This window comes from Amblyomma maculatum, chromosome 11 (genome assembly GCF_055883805.1).
Source record: "Amblyomma maculatum isolate TAMU_Amacu chromosome 11, ASM5588380v1, whole genome shotgun sequence".
NCBI lineage: Eukaryota > Metazoa > Arthropoda > Arachnida > Ixodida > Ixodidae > Amblyomma > Amblyomma maculatum.
In genome coordinates, this window is record NC_139354.1 from 36,452,074 (window position 1) to 36,465,364 (window position 13,291).

A 13,291-nucleotide genomic window follows, 5' to 3' on the forward strand; every position below is an offset into this window, starting at 1 on the left:
GGCTGCTGTGGCACAAAATAGGATTCCATTGTTCTCTGTTATTTCATGGTTGTCACATAGCACATAATGTCACATAATATTCATTATGCTATGACGTCACATAGCAGGGTCACATGACCCTCACAACCGAATTTCTGAGCACATACTTTTTTCACATTCCTTGCACCATAATCTTTTTACACATGTAGCTGATTACAAAACGTGTGTCACATTATTTGAACACTTGCTTGACAAGAAAAAAAGAATTTCACCAAAACAGTTGATCGTATGTGTTGGACCATGCGCCCAGACGGAATAAGTGACACAAATGATGTAAATATACTCTTACTTCCCAGGTCTTCTGTTCCTGCTTTGCCGGTGTCTATAACGAGTTCCTGCTGAAGGACACTGGCGTCAACATCGACATCATGATCCATAATGTGTTCATGTACATCGACTCAATTGTGTGCAACGCCGTGGTGCTCGTGGTTCGGGGCGAAGCCCGGAGTGCCTTCTCGCACGGCTCGGTCGCAACACTCGTCAACCCGCTAGTCATTGCCATCATCGTCAACGGTGCCATTTGTGGCATCGTGACTTCAGTCTTTCTCAAAAGCCTCAACTCGATTCTCAAGACGTTTGCAAGTGCGCTCGACCTGTCCGTGATGGCCGTGCTGTGCTGGATCATCTTCAAGATCCCCATTGACGGGTACACCGTCACGGCGATCGCGATTGTGTCCGTCGCCATCTACTGCTACTCACAGCAGCCCGTCGTGAACAAGCCCAAAGAAACTCCGCACTATCACGATGACCAAGATTTGGAACACTGCCTCGTGAATGGCGAGCAGCGGAGCTTGGCGTCAGCCACCGATGAAAAGGGCGTTATTCTGACCGTGTAAATGGTGCAGTGGTGCGTAGAGGGTTAACAAAAAAAAGTGACGACGCCTGGTGAATGTGTGGGTGACTGCTGTTCCGACTGCTGCGACAACTTGTTGCGCATTGGTCACATCTGCCAGACAGGACCGGAGAGTATTGCGTAAATGCGAGCTTTTCCTTCTTGAAACCTAGTCTTTTGAGTATACCGGTGGCTATTGTCTTTCTTCGATAATAAGGGCCTTGTGCAATGTTTGCACAGCAGATTATTATATTGAGTTATTGTGACGGTTTTGCCAGACTGTGAGCTACTGCAAAGCTGTCCACTTATTGGCCCATTAACTTGGCAACAGTGATTTATTGCCTGATATTGAGGTCTGGGTTGCACCATGTAGGGCGCAAAAGATGCCTTGCAGGCAAAAATATATGTCAAACTGCACATTTCGCTGCCTGCGAATAACAGCGACAAATGTGTCGGGCATTCGGAAACAGTGTTATAGGCAGTCAAAGCACTACTGTTTGTTCAGAGGTCATGAAGTTTTAGGCACAGTTTGTGAGCGACTTGCCTCGTAGCCTTGAAGGTGGTGCTGGCTGCAATGCTTGATGAACACGCAGCACAAATAGTTATAAAAAAGATGCTAGCATGCCCTTTTTGCATTCAAGCATTTGGATGCTTAGATTAATTGAGACTGTAATGAATCTTTTCGGCTTGGAGTTTCTTTCTTTTTTTTTTTTCTGCGGCAGATTTCAATATATCAAAGTCTGTTGTCAAATTTTTTCTGAGTGACATGAGTTACTCATGTGGATAGCTCATAATCGTCACAATGCAGGATGTCACAAAGCTTCGCTGGGCAACTTTCAGGCATGTCCATTATTCTGAGCACCTCTTTCTGCATGAATTTGCTTCCTCCATGAATTTGCTTCCTCTGCTCATGCATCAATTCATTCATCTTTTGAGAAGTTGCACAAGGAAGTTAATACATGTTGATAAGAACACTGCTTTAGACGAATTTCGCCAAAGTGGTTTGGCAGATTAAGATGGGGTGTAGGATACAACTACGGTAAACTTTTCATTTTAACTAGTGCTACAAGAACAAGTGTGGCGCACATTGTGATAGGTTTTATTTTTAGCGCTCACAAAAAGAATCGCACTGAAAAGAATGCGATTACACTCCAGGTTAATTCAATTCTGGCAGGTAAATGCATTATTTCTATCGTACCCTATGATTTTATTTAGCCTTAAATATGTTTCTGTCCTTGTCCATCGCTCATTTTGTGTAAATGCGTGTGTGTAAGTGAGAGAGAATGGCAAGATTCAAAGCATAGTTGTAGAACGAGTGGATGTTGGGTACTTTGACTGGCTGGATGGTCGCATTGCAACTTTGAGCGTTGCGCTAATATATCCAGTTTAAAGGATGGCTCTTTTACACGGTGGAGTTGGCAATGCTAGTCCATAGACGCTATGAGAACTTCTTTGCAGCTGTACCATTCGGCTATGTGGACATTAAGGATGCGAATATTTATCACAAAGGTGTCAGTGATCTGTTGTCAACTGCTAGACACCTTACCTCAGACATATGTGTCTGTGTTGAATTGAGATCAGTCATCCCGTTTAGCACTGGCCGTTTAGCACTGGCCCATTCTTAAGTACCCTGTACCAAGCGTAGGCCTGAGCATTCATTGCTTATGTTATTTATCAACCAGCGGCATGACAGAACAGGAACTTCGACACTGGAAAATGCACTTGTGTCTGTCGAAAGTTCTTTATAAAGTGCATTAAATCAACACAATAAGTTGCTCTCAATTATGCAAATTCAGTTTATGCTTTGTAAATTTACTGGTTAAATCTCCTGTTGGCCCTTAATGTCATCCTAATCAAACGGTACAGCCACAGAGATTGTTCTTGGGCACTGGTAGTCAGTGGTAGTCGGCATTGTTTGCATCCTAGCAAACTGTTCAGCGCCCACAGTTCTTCATGTGAAAACCAAGAAATTGTCACAGGCAAACTTGTTACGTAGATTCCTCTTCCTGTAGTTACTTGGAAGGGAGGTTACTTTCACTACGATAGGCTATGTTGAAGCTTTTTAACTAAGCACAACATTAATGATCATTATAAGTCTGTAAATTCGTGAAGCCCATTGCAATTGTTCTGAAAACAAACTGTTAAGCCCGAGCTGTCACACTGAACTGCGGTTTCCATGTTACAGTTCATTTGTGTGTGCCTTGAGTAGCAGCTTCAGCTATTTAGTAGGCATGTTTTTCATATCGATAACTAACACTGGTTTAAATATGTAGGTCACTAAGTGTATGGACCTTGGTGCAGGCTTCACACTTGTCTGACTGCTTGCATTTGCGCAGTGCAATCCGAGCATTTTTGGTGAAGACTGTACCCCTCACTGTAGAAGGAACATCATTCTTACATTCTCATGGACATTCGAGCAATGCAACCAATAAAGAACTAAAGATGTAACGATCAAAGCATGCATCCATCAAGTCATGACCACGATTCAGACGGGCATTTTACATCGCGTTCCTACGGTTGATCACTCCGCACACCACAATACGCAATACACCTGCTCCTAGAGCTAACATTCTTTTTCTCACTTTGTAGTGACCTACAGCGACCGGGTACTGGCGCTTGGCACAATTAAGCTACCAGCACATGGTATTCAGAAGTAAACTTTATGCAGCTCATTTTTGGCATAGAATATAATGATTCTATGCCAGTTTCAAATTTTTCACCCTGTAGCACTAACGAGTGCCGTGCCTCATGTTTGCTCTTTCTTCATTATTGAATAAACCCTTGGACACGACATTACTTCAGCCAGTGTAAAAAAAAAATGAAATTAAAAAACGGTATAGATTACGGAAGAACTCATTATGTTATATAGATCCAAGGCTGCTGCAACTTTCTCATGCATCCGGTTTTAAAGCTTCTTTTTTTGTGTCTTGAAGACTATTTCGTGTGGATTGTTATTGAACTGATTTGTTTTATGCCACAAACGTCGGCAGGGCTTTCAAGCATAACCCTGAGAAAGAATATAGCAGTAATGGCAAATGGATTTTGTCTGTGATACATGTTGACTGATGCCTTTTTGTCTATGGAAAGAATCTCAACCTCAAGGCAAGTTAAAAAAAAATATACAAGATGCCTCTTGTTTGAATTTTCATTGTTTGCTGTCATATCCAGTCACCCAACATTGAAGAACCAAAGCATTATTTCTTCATCCTATATTTCCCAAGATAACAGCATTCAGTTTGAGAATATAATAAAGAAAATGTTTCACGTTAAAGAGTGGTGTTTTCTTCAGCTTTGCCGTAAGAACTATTTCTGGTGCTGATACCTTGCTACTGAAGCAAGTTCAAAACTGTGTTTGTTTGGTTTTTCTTTTAAATAGTGCTAAGATTTGGTCAGAGGTTTATTATAATGCAATCACTCCCCCCCCCCACTCCCATTGTCAGTAATTTCTGCAAACTGGCATTAATAGGATAGTATCAAGTGTCAGTGTTGCCATCTGTTCTCCGCGCAATGCTTTCTTCACTAAATTAGTTTTCAACTCTTTCAAATGTGAGAAGTAGATGGGCAGGTGATGAAAACCTCATCGAAGGGCGACGCGTTCCCGATTTTGCTGTCAAGAAAACACCATTAAATGTCCACTGCAAGCCGGCTTAAGCCAAGCCATGAACACTCTAATATATAAGAATTTGAAACACACTTACTTCGTGGCTATTTAGAAACAGGGACTTCGTCATTATATGTTTAGTGTCATTAATTAGTAAGCCTATTTCCACATATATAACTATGTATATATTTTTAATGCCTTGTGAAAATACTGAGCATTATACACGAAAAAGCTATTAATGTTTGGCTGAGGAGAGAAAAAGTGCCTAACCACCCAGCTTGCGGGAAATGCTGCAGTGGAGTATTAAGGAAATCCAGCTCCCCTAGTGAAAGAAAGCCTCACTATTCCGAGCAAGTTAACTTTTATTTACATTATGGGTTTGCTCACCAACGGACTTTCACGACACCATCAGCTCTTCTCCGCTTTCCACATCGGTATCAAGATCACTGTCCTCGTCTCCTTCAGACATTCGCTCTGCCTGCATCTCCTTCTCCTTGAACTTGCGAAGTGTCTCGATGTACATCAGCAAGTACTTGTTGTGGTCGCAGACTTTCGACAGTTCCGCATGCCTCAAACCAACGTTCTTCATCACAGTCCGGAGCGTCGCCATGATGTTCTGCGACCTCTCCTTCAGCGCTTCCCCGTGTCCTTTCAGGAGTGTCACAACCCATGTGACGTAAAACTGCACGTGCGTGGTGGTCTCCAACTTAGCCCCAACAAAGTTCAGCAGCTTTTCGACGTAGACCTGCGGCAGAGACCTACACACCAGCTCGATCTCGCCGACTGGTACGCCCTCGACAACCTCTGTCATCAGCTCATCCTCGTTGAGTCGGAATGCCGCCACGACTGCACGAACGTAGTCTTTCTCACGTGCTGCTGCTCGAATTGTCAAAGGCGTCACACCTTGCTCCAGTTCAAAGGGGTCGAACACCAGTGTGTGATCGAGGGAGTAAACCAACACCCCTTCCGTAGTGGCGGCTGCCCATGCTCGGCCTGTTGGCGAGAAGGACACCGCACTGGCGCGCACTTCGGGCTTGAAGCTGCGGCTCGAGAGGTCACCCTTCTTGACACCCGGCAGTGAGAGAGAAGTTTCCTCTGAAGCCGCACGTTCCTCCACCAGCGCCATGTTGCCAAACTCCGTGATCTTCCTGCGGCTGATGAAGTCGTCAACGGCGTCGAGCGAGTGGTTGCAGGTCACTTCGAACTTCTTGAGCAGCAGTTGCTCACGGACATGGTAGATGCAGACAAACTTGGAACGACCAGCGGCGAGGATGCACGCGCCGTCGGCCGAGTAGCAGAGGGTGGTGAATGCTTGCGCTTGGGTCAGCCGCTTGGCCGTGACAATGTCCGTGTCCCGGCGGCCACTAGCTAAGTCATGTTTGCCTGCAAAAAAGTGCATGCATTGCAATAAGATGCTTGACCTGACACTGGATCTCGCTTCTATGCGGTGCCAATGTTAGATGTCTGTCGCATGTGCAAGAGGTGACCCTATATATGCACCAACCGTTTTGGTTCCAGTTTTGTACGAAAATTCAGTCCCACAGAATGTGTCAAAGGGACCGTGAATGCAATTAAATAAATAATAATAATAATTGGTTCACAGGAAGGAAAAGGTGGAGTATCTGTCATGCTTGCTCCGTGGACACCTGAAACTCGCTGTAAGGGAAGGGAGGAAGAGAAAGGGGAGTCGTAGTGGAGGGCTACAGAGTAATTTCGACCACCTGGGGATCTTTAACGTGTGCTGACATCGCACACCACACGCACGCCACTTTGTTTCGCCATTGAAACGCAGCCGCCGCGGTCGGGATCGAACCAGGGAACTCCGACAACACGGGAACTCTGGCACAGTAGTCGGGCGTCAGAGGTCCCGGGTTCAATCCGACTACTTCTCCTGAACCAGGTTTGGCTGTCATGGTAAAGGGTTTTCGCTCCGCAGAGAAGCTGATTTCCATAGCTTTAGAGAAAGGGTCCATTGTAAATATTCCATAAAAAGAACCTTAAACAGCTCTAGAAGCTGTGGCAAGCCATCAGTGAACAGCCTTGCTTAAAAAAAAAAAAGGGGAAATCTGCCTGGAGAGCCTCCTCTGGCGAGCAGTGGAGCAAATTGTTCCGCAGAAACGTTCAACGTTCAACTGCTCAGGTAATGGAAGTTGCTACACTGCTCCCTTGCAGCATCCGGGTAAACTTGTAGGAATGCGTGCTTGGGGAGTTTCTGCAGCTTTCTGAGCATCCCATGGTATAATAGGTTCCCTTTTCTTTACAGGTTCGATCATTACGCGAGAACTGTGAATGATTGCTAATACCATTCACCACATGCTCTCAACTACACATACTAAGCTAGAAGAGCAGGCGTTGGCAGTCTCGACAGCGATTCATGTTGCAGACGACAGGTGGCGTAACTATCGCAATGTTTGGGGGCATGTACAGGTACCTTTTCAGGATTACATAAAAGAAAGTACTAGTTTATATGCTTCTGAAAAGAGAAAATAATGTGCAAATCAAAGAATGCCTCGAAACTACATTTTTTGGTGAGCTCCAAACAACTTTGAACAAGTAATGTAGAAAAGTAGCCTAAACACGTAAAAAATATATCTTGAATTGCCATTACTGCTAAATCTGAAAACAATGCAAGTACCTTCAATGCATCCTACTTGGCTGCTCCCATGTGGCTCGAAGAACACAATGGCGCCATCTAGTGTCGCCACAGCAAACTCACAACCGTCTGGACGGAACTCCACAGTGAGTGCATCCGCTGTCAGTGGGATGGCTTCCCGACCACCACCTTTTTCAGCAAAGAGATTCCACACACGGCACGTCTTGTCCCACGATGAACTGACCAGGACCGACTCCATACCAGGACCAAACGAGAGGCCGGAGACGCAACTTTCATGTCCCGCTAGGACGTCGAGGAGACGACCCGTTTGCAGTGACCAGACAAACACCTCGAAAGTGTCCTGCAGGTGAAACAAAGAGCAATTTTGAGTGCTTGGCAAAAGGATGGGCAATGCTGGCTAGGCAGCAACAACCTCTGTGCAAAAGGACCACCGTCATCGCACAGCATCCTTTTTCATGGCAGCCTGAAGATGGCAGCCTGAAGAGGCGAAATCCAGAAGTCAAAGGCATCAACCTTTGCGACTGCACGCAGGTTGTTTTTTTTTTTGTGGAATCACATTCAGCCGGCTGTGGCACTGATGGTTCCTAGCACTAAAAAATCTATGGTACAAAGATGTTTTCCAGTCCATAAGCACTACCAGCTATAGCACATAGCCCGCCAGGTTTAACGTGACTGGTATTTAGTCATAGACAGACAGAAACAGTGCTGGGACTCTGAAATTATGGAGAAGGGAGGGGAGGGGAAGCGATCAAGAAAGAATTAAAGGTATATTTTTCTTTCAAAAATAAGCCAATGCTATAAGAAAAACAACCTTCTTTTGCCTACAAGAAGAATGCTCGCAAAGGATAAGGGCAACACTGGCATGAAGACTAATCAGCCAATACGGGCACATCACACTGTTGGGAAGGACACGTGCTACGTAAGAAAGAGGCAAGTGAGAGACATGTTTGCAACGATACCGGAAACAGCATGATTTGCTGCAGTATTTTTTTAACATCATGTACAGGGGATAGGGTAACAAGACTGGCGTGCTTCACGACTACTACACCCATTGGGAGAATGACAGGTCCACTAGCAAGTCTAAACCATGTTGTGCGAGGTTGCTACGATGCACCATGAGCGTCAGGAGAATGAACATCCGATCGACGCTTTTTCAAGGTCAACGGCCAAAGTGAAGACAAATGCCCGTCTCATGTTTTTTTTTTCTTCATTATGTACGTAGGATCTGGGAGTTGCCTGAAGCTTAATGATACAGTAGCGCCTCGTTAATAGACACTATGGTTCCCATGCAAAACTGTCTACAAAGTGGTTTGTCCGTAATAATGAACCGCAAAGGAAAAACAAACTGTTGAGAAAAAAAAAGAGAGAGAAATGCTACATGTTTAAACGAGGAGTCCCGCAGAATTAGTCGTCTCTTTCCGATACAAAAGAATGGTTTTCAAATGATCATGCTTGAGTACTTTGAAGGAGTGAAAATTGGGAAACCAAAACCGAAGCAAATGCAGACCGAAAATAAATGGCTGTGCATCCATGGTGATGACTGACGGCTGTCCCCTTTTTAACGGGTTGCCTCTGCCTAGCAGTGTGGCGGAGTCATGGCAAAAAAAAGAGAAAAATCTTAAAACAAAATAAACTTCCCTCATTGCGCACATTCTTCAACACAACCGAATGCGTCACACACACAAGGTTGCCTGCAGAATGCTCCCCGATTGAGGCTATGGAACGGGAAATTTTAAAAATCATTTGTGCTGCATCAAAGCATCACGCCGTTGCAAAATTTTGAAAGCAAAAAGTTACCACCAAACTGAGGAGAATGTACTGTGAAAGTTCTAGTAAAATCCGAGGGGGGTTGAAAAAGAAGAAGAAAATATTGGACAAAATCTTGGGAGCTCCATATCCATTATCATAGTAGCCATTAGCATTAAAATTATGTAGTGCAGTTTAAAGTTCCTACAGCGGTCCATGAGACGCATGATGTCTTACAGCGTAATGACACACCTTCCTATGATTATCGCTGCAGTGAATAAGACAAGGATGTGCACGCATACACTGCTTTGATCTCGTGCAGACGTGGTAGGGAGGTAAACACTTGGGCACGTTGGTTTGACATTTTCGGTGCAGCGCATAAGACTAGGACGAGATGAGTGCACATACACTGCTCTGACACAGCGCCGTGTCTGTGTACTCATCTCGTCCTTGTCTTACGTGCTGCACCGAAAATGTCAAACCAACGTGCCCAAGCGTTTACTTCCCTACCACGTCAGCACAGGTCTTGTGAACTGCTCGTAAACATCTACGGCTGACAGCTGCTGAACACAGTTTCAAACGTAGCACAAGCAGTACTGTGAAACTTCACTTGAACAAACTTCAAGGGACCTTAGCAAAAAGTTTGTTAAGGTGAAAGTTCACTTGAAATAAGTGCGTGGAAGCTTGTTTCTGTTGGCTACAAGAAACACTGAGTGATCAAATCATATTTCAACCCATTCATTTGTCACTGTGCTCATTTGCAAGAGATGAATGCAGTAACCTTTTGCAGTCATTTTTAACTTAGGATTGCAGTGATCTTGAACTCAGTCACCGTGTCCAAGCTCTCGTGAACCTTATCTGGCACAACGGTCTGCTGGGCAGCAAAGGTCTTCAGTTTCTTCGAGCAGATCATTGCTTCAGCAGATCATAATTAACCAGCATGCATACGAAGGCTTTGTTTTCTTTTGAGCTTTTATAAAAGGCCTTGGCTTCCTATAGCGGTAGAGGCAATTAAGCGCGCAACGCCAGCTATGGATTCGGATGACAACAAGCCTGTTTACTAGCAAATTCAGGTCAAAGCTAAATGATGATCACTTCTAACCACGTGATAATGAAGCGTGGTTCTCAACGTAGAAATATGCAACAAAAAGTATGGATTGTGCTAGCTGAAGTGCTCAGTATGACCTGAAAGACACAAAAATATACCACAAAATTTTTTAACAGAATTGAGCATTATCTGAATTTCGCTAAAATGAAGGGTGTTAGCATAGAGTTCAATGGAGCTTCAGTGGGGGACTTAAAATACAACTGAATACTTCATTTAAATGACTTTCATTCAAGTGGTATTCTACTGTATCGAGCAAATATCTAGGCACTCCGACTGGATCCGTGACTCGGGTGCCTGCAATTTCCTACTGCATTAGGCTGGTGCCCTTTCCTCAAAATATATATATAAAAAAAGAGCGAGACCTTATTGGGGCAGTTGAGACTGTCTGCAATCGCAGCAGGTGCCAGAATAAGAACTTACAGAACAGAATCACTTGTGGCATGCTCGAGCGCACAGCATGAGTGGCCCAACTTTACTCTCATTCTCCTTTAACCGGCACCAAGGTGCTGTCTATGAGCGCTGGTCTAAACGACCCCGCGATGCGGCATATGCGGGCACAACAGGAATTTGTTCTCGTCGCCATCTATATCGCTTCAACAAAACTGCACAGACCACGACAGACACTATGTATTTTCTTCTCGTCCATTGCCTGGACAGCGAGTTTCCATATTGCAAGACAAAAATAAAATTGAAAAAATTTATCCCAATGAAAAGTGTCTGTAGCTTGAGTCGTCCAGTTAGCCAAGGTCATATTTACAGGGGTAATGGTATTTATGTCAAAATGATCCAGATAGTACGCCATGACTGTAATAGCCAATTGCAATCTTTATACATTAATTACTACAAAACTCTTATGTACAAAAGCATATTGACAAACCACCTCCGCAGCCTTTAACCATAAGGTGTAAACATTTTTTTTTTCAATTACATTACTGTTAACACAAACTGGGTCATTTTGAAAATGTGTCACAGGGTATAATGAAGAGCTCTCCTGAGCTCTTCGATTTTTGTGCAGACAAAAATGATGACCATCCTCACTATCCAATTCCACTCAATGGTTGTGATTGGAACCTGCGTGGTAGTATTTCTCTATAAAAAGAAAACAGGTTATTAACCAGTCTATTTTTGTATCTGTACAGCTTCAAAACAAAGCACGTTACCTGTGAGCCAGCACAGACAACCTCCCCACTAGCGTCAACAGCCAGTGATGCAAACTGTACAGCTCTTGGTGCGGTCAGTGTCTTGAAGTTCCGGTAGCGCTTCAGATCGTGGGCTCGGACAGTGCCATCAAGAGACGCAGACAGGATGGCTTTGCCGCTTTGCGTAAAGGTCACTGCAGTCACTCCAGCAGCATGTTCCGTGAACGTCACGAAACAGAAGCCATTGCACGTGTTCCATAGCTTAACCTAGATTGAGAAACGATGCAGAAATATTAAGCGTCTCTAATTATGAGCGTTCTGAAACTTTAATACGCTTCTGTTATAAAAAGTGTTTTTGTCTCTCTCTGCATATCACGAATGCGTGCAATGCTGTACTTGGCAAAAGGCACTGGACACAGTACAAGCATGGACAGAAGAAAATTTCATATGAATAACTACTACTTACACTGTCGTGTATGTACTCAAGACTTTCACTTACCCCTAGACAACACATTAGTTCAATTACAATGCTAAAGCACGCTCTATTGACTTCTTTCCATGCCTGTGGAACTTGCACTAATGCAGGCGCTGATCAGTCACGACTGTTTTGAAAGTGTAACGAGATAAACACTGAAAATTAAGGTGCATTTGTTTCAATTTTTCGCTTCTAAAACATGCTTACAATGGTCGTGTGTAGGCGGTTAGAACACAGATCGACCTCTGTAACAGTTTAAACTTATGGGATTTCAGCATGCATCTTCTCGTGCGGATACTGCAAACACAGCAAAGTATACAAACCTTGCCGTCATCACCACCGGTCACAAGACTGGCACCATCCGGAGAGTAGGCAAGGCATGCCATGTTGTTAACATGCCCCTGTTGCTTGAGAACAAACGACTCCGACTGCCACTCCCACACTACCAACTGTCCACGCCGTCCACTCCCAAGCGCAATCCAATCGCCCGTGGGGTTGAAGCACGCAGCAGTGACTTCGTGATTCGACACGTTCAGAGACTGGATCAAATTGTAGTCCGGCATCTCGTGCAGCAGGAAAGAGCCGTTCGAAAAGGCCGTGACGAGCATGTGGTTCCCGCCGTGGTAGCATGCCGCTAACAGGTTCACGTGTTGCCCTCCCTCCACCTTGAGTGCGTCTTTCAAGAAGTGTTTCCTAACCCTACGGTACCGAACCTTCTCCTCAGCTGGGCCCACTTCCCCGTCGTCGTCTGGTATGACGTCACCGATCCTATTTTCGACGTCATTGTCCTTGCCGTCGACGTCATCCGTCTCTTCCTCTGAAGTCTCCGCGCGGCGCTGCAGTCGTTTGCTTGACGCCGATCCGTCGTCTAGAAGCACGAATCCGGACAAGTCGCAAGAGGCGTCCCAAACACATAGCTGGCCATTACGGCTGAGTGTGAAAACGTCGGCCGAGTCTTTGTCGAAGAAGCAGTTCACTATGGCATCGCTGTGGCTGGACAGCGTGATGATGCCGAAGTTCTTCATTTTGTGCAGCGACGTTACCCGAACCGACATGTCCTTGCTGCCGATGGCCAGAAGGCGCGAGTCAGAAGACCATTCGACGCAGGTGATGGCATCATAGGCCGTGTTCAGCACACGCTCGAGAGCGAACGGAGTGAAGTCGCGCCTGGCATGGCCGGGGGTGCGGTACACGAACACCGAGTTGTCCTTAGCAACGGCGAAGTACCGACCGTTGGGGCTGAACTTCACCGTAGAGACGGGCTTACGAAAGTGGTGTCGATGGATGACAGTCCGAGAGACGAGGCTGCATAGAAGAGCCTCTCCAGTCTCGTTGACGGCGATGAAGAGGAAGCCCGAAGGCGCGATGTCGACCGCGGTGAAGTTGTAGCGGCTCTCGATGGGCAACGTCTCTGACTTGTTGTTGCGGAGGTCGAACAGGGACAGTCGGTTTCCAACAGGCGCCACGACGGTGTTACCATCCGGAGTGAACAGTAGGTTCCCTTTACGGTACACGGTGCCGATCAGGTTGGAGAACTTGAAAGCGAACTTCATGGCGAATGAGATGAGAAGACGGATTTCCTCACGCGCTAAAATACTGGAAAGCAAAATTTGAGACAGAAATAACTGTAGGTTTCATCATGAACAACGCACACAACGTGCTCAAGAGGCAATTATCAGGGCGCCGCCATCGTAGTTATGAGTGAGATTGTCGCGACACCACGCGACGTCAACAAAA

General features: G+C 45.3%; 2 protein-coding genes across 2 annotated transcripts in view; one reads left to right on the forward strand and one right to left on the reverse strand.

Moving 5' to 3' along the window:
- senju (UDP-galactose transporter senju) overlaps positions 1-3,327 on the forward strand; it is a 34,048-nt gene extending 30,721 nt beyond the window's left edge. The window contains exon 6 of the mRNA XM_084585575.1: positions 336-3,327. Within this exon, the coding sequence (XP_084441701.1) occupies positions 336-875 (540 nt within the window). The 3' untranslated portion in view covers positions 876-3,327. The remainder of the gene's footprint in view (positions 1-335) is intronic.
- Positions 3,328-4,816: 1,489 nt separating this feature from the next.
- Positions 4,817-13,269, reverse strand: LOC146173498 (periodic tryptophan protein 2 homolog). Its single transcript, XM_084585574.1, has 4 exons — positions 11,878-13,269; positions 11,101-11,346; positions 7,108-7,426; positions 4,817-5,855 (listed from the first exon to the last, which is right to left on the reverse strand). Exons 1-4 carry the CDS (start codon positions 13,105-13,107, stop codon positions 4,870-4,872), a joined length of 2,781 nt encoding a protein of 926 aa, XP_084441700.1. The 5' UTR covers positions 13,108-13,269; the 3' UTR covers positions 4,817-4,869.
- Positions 13,270-13,291: the final 22 nt, after the last annotated feature.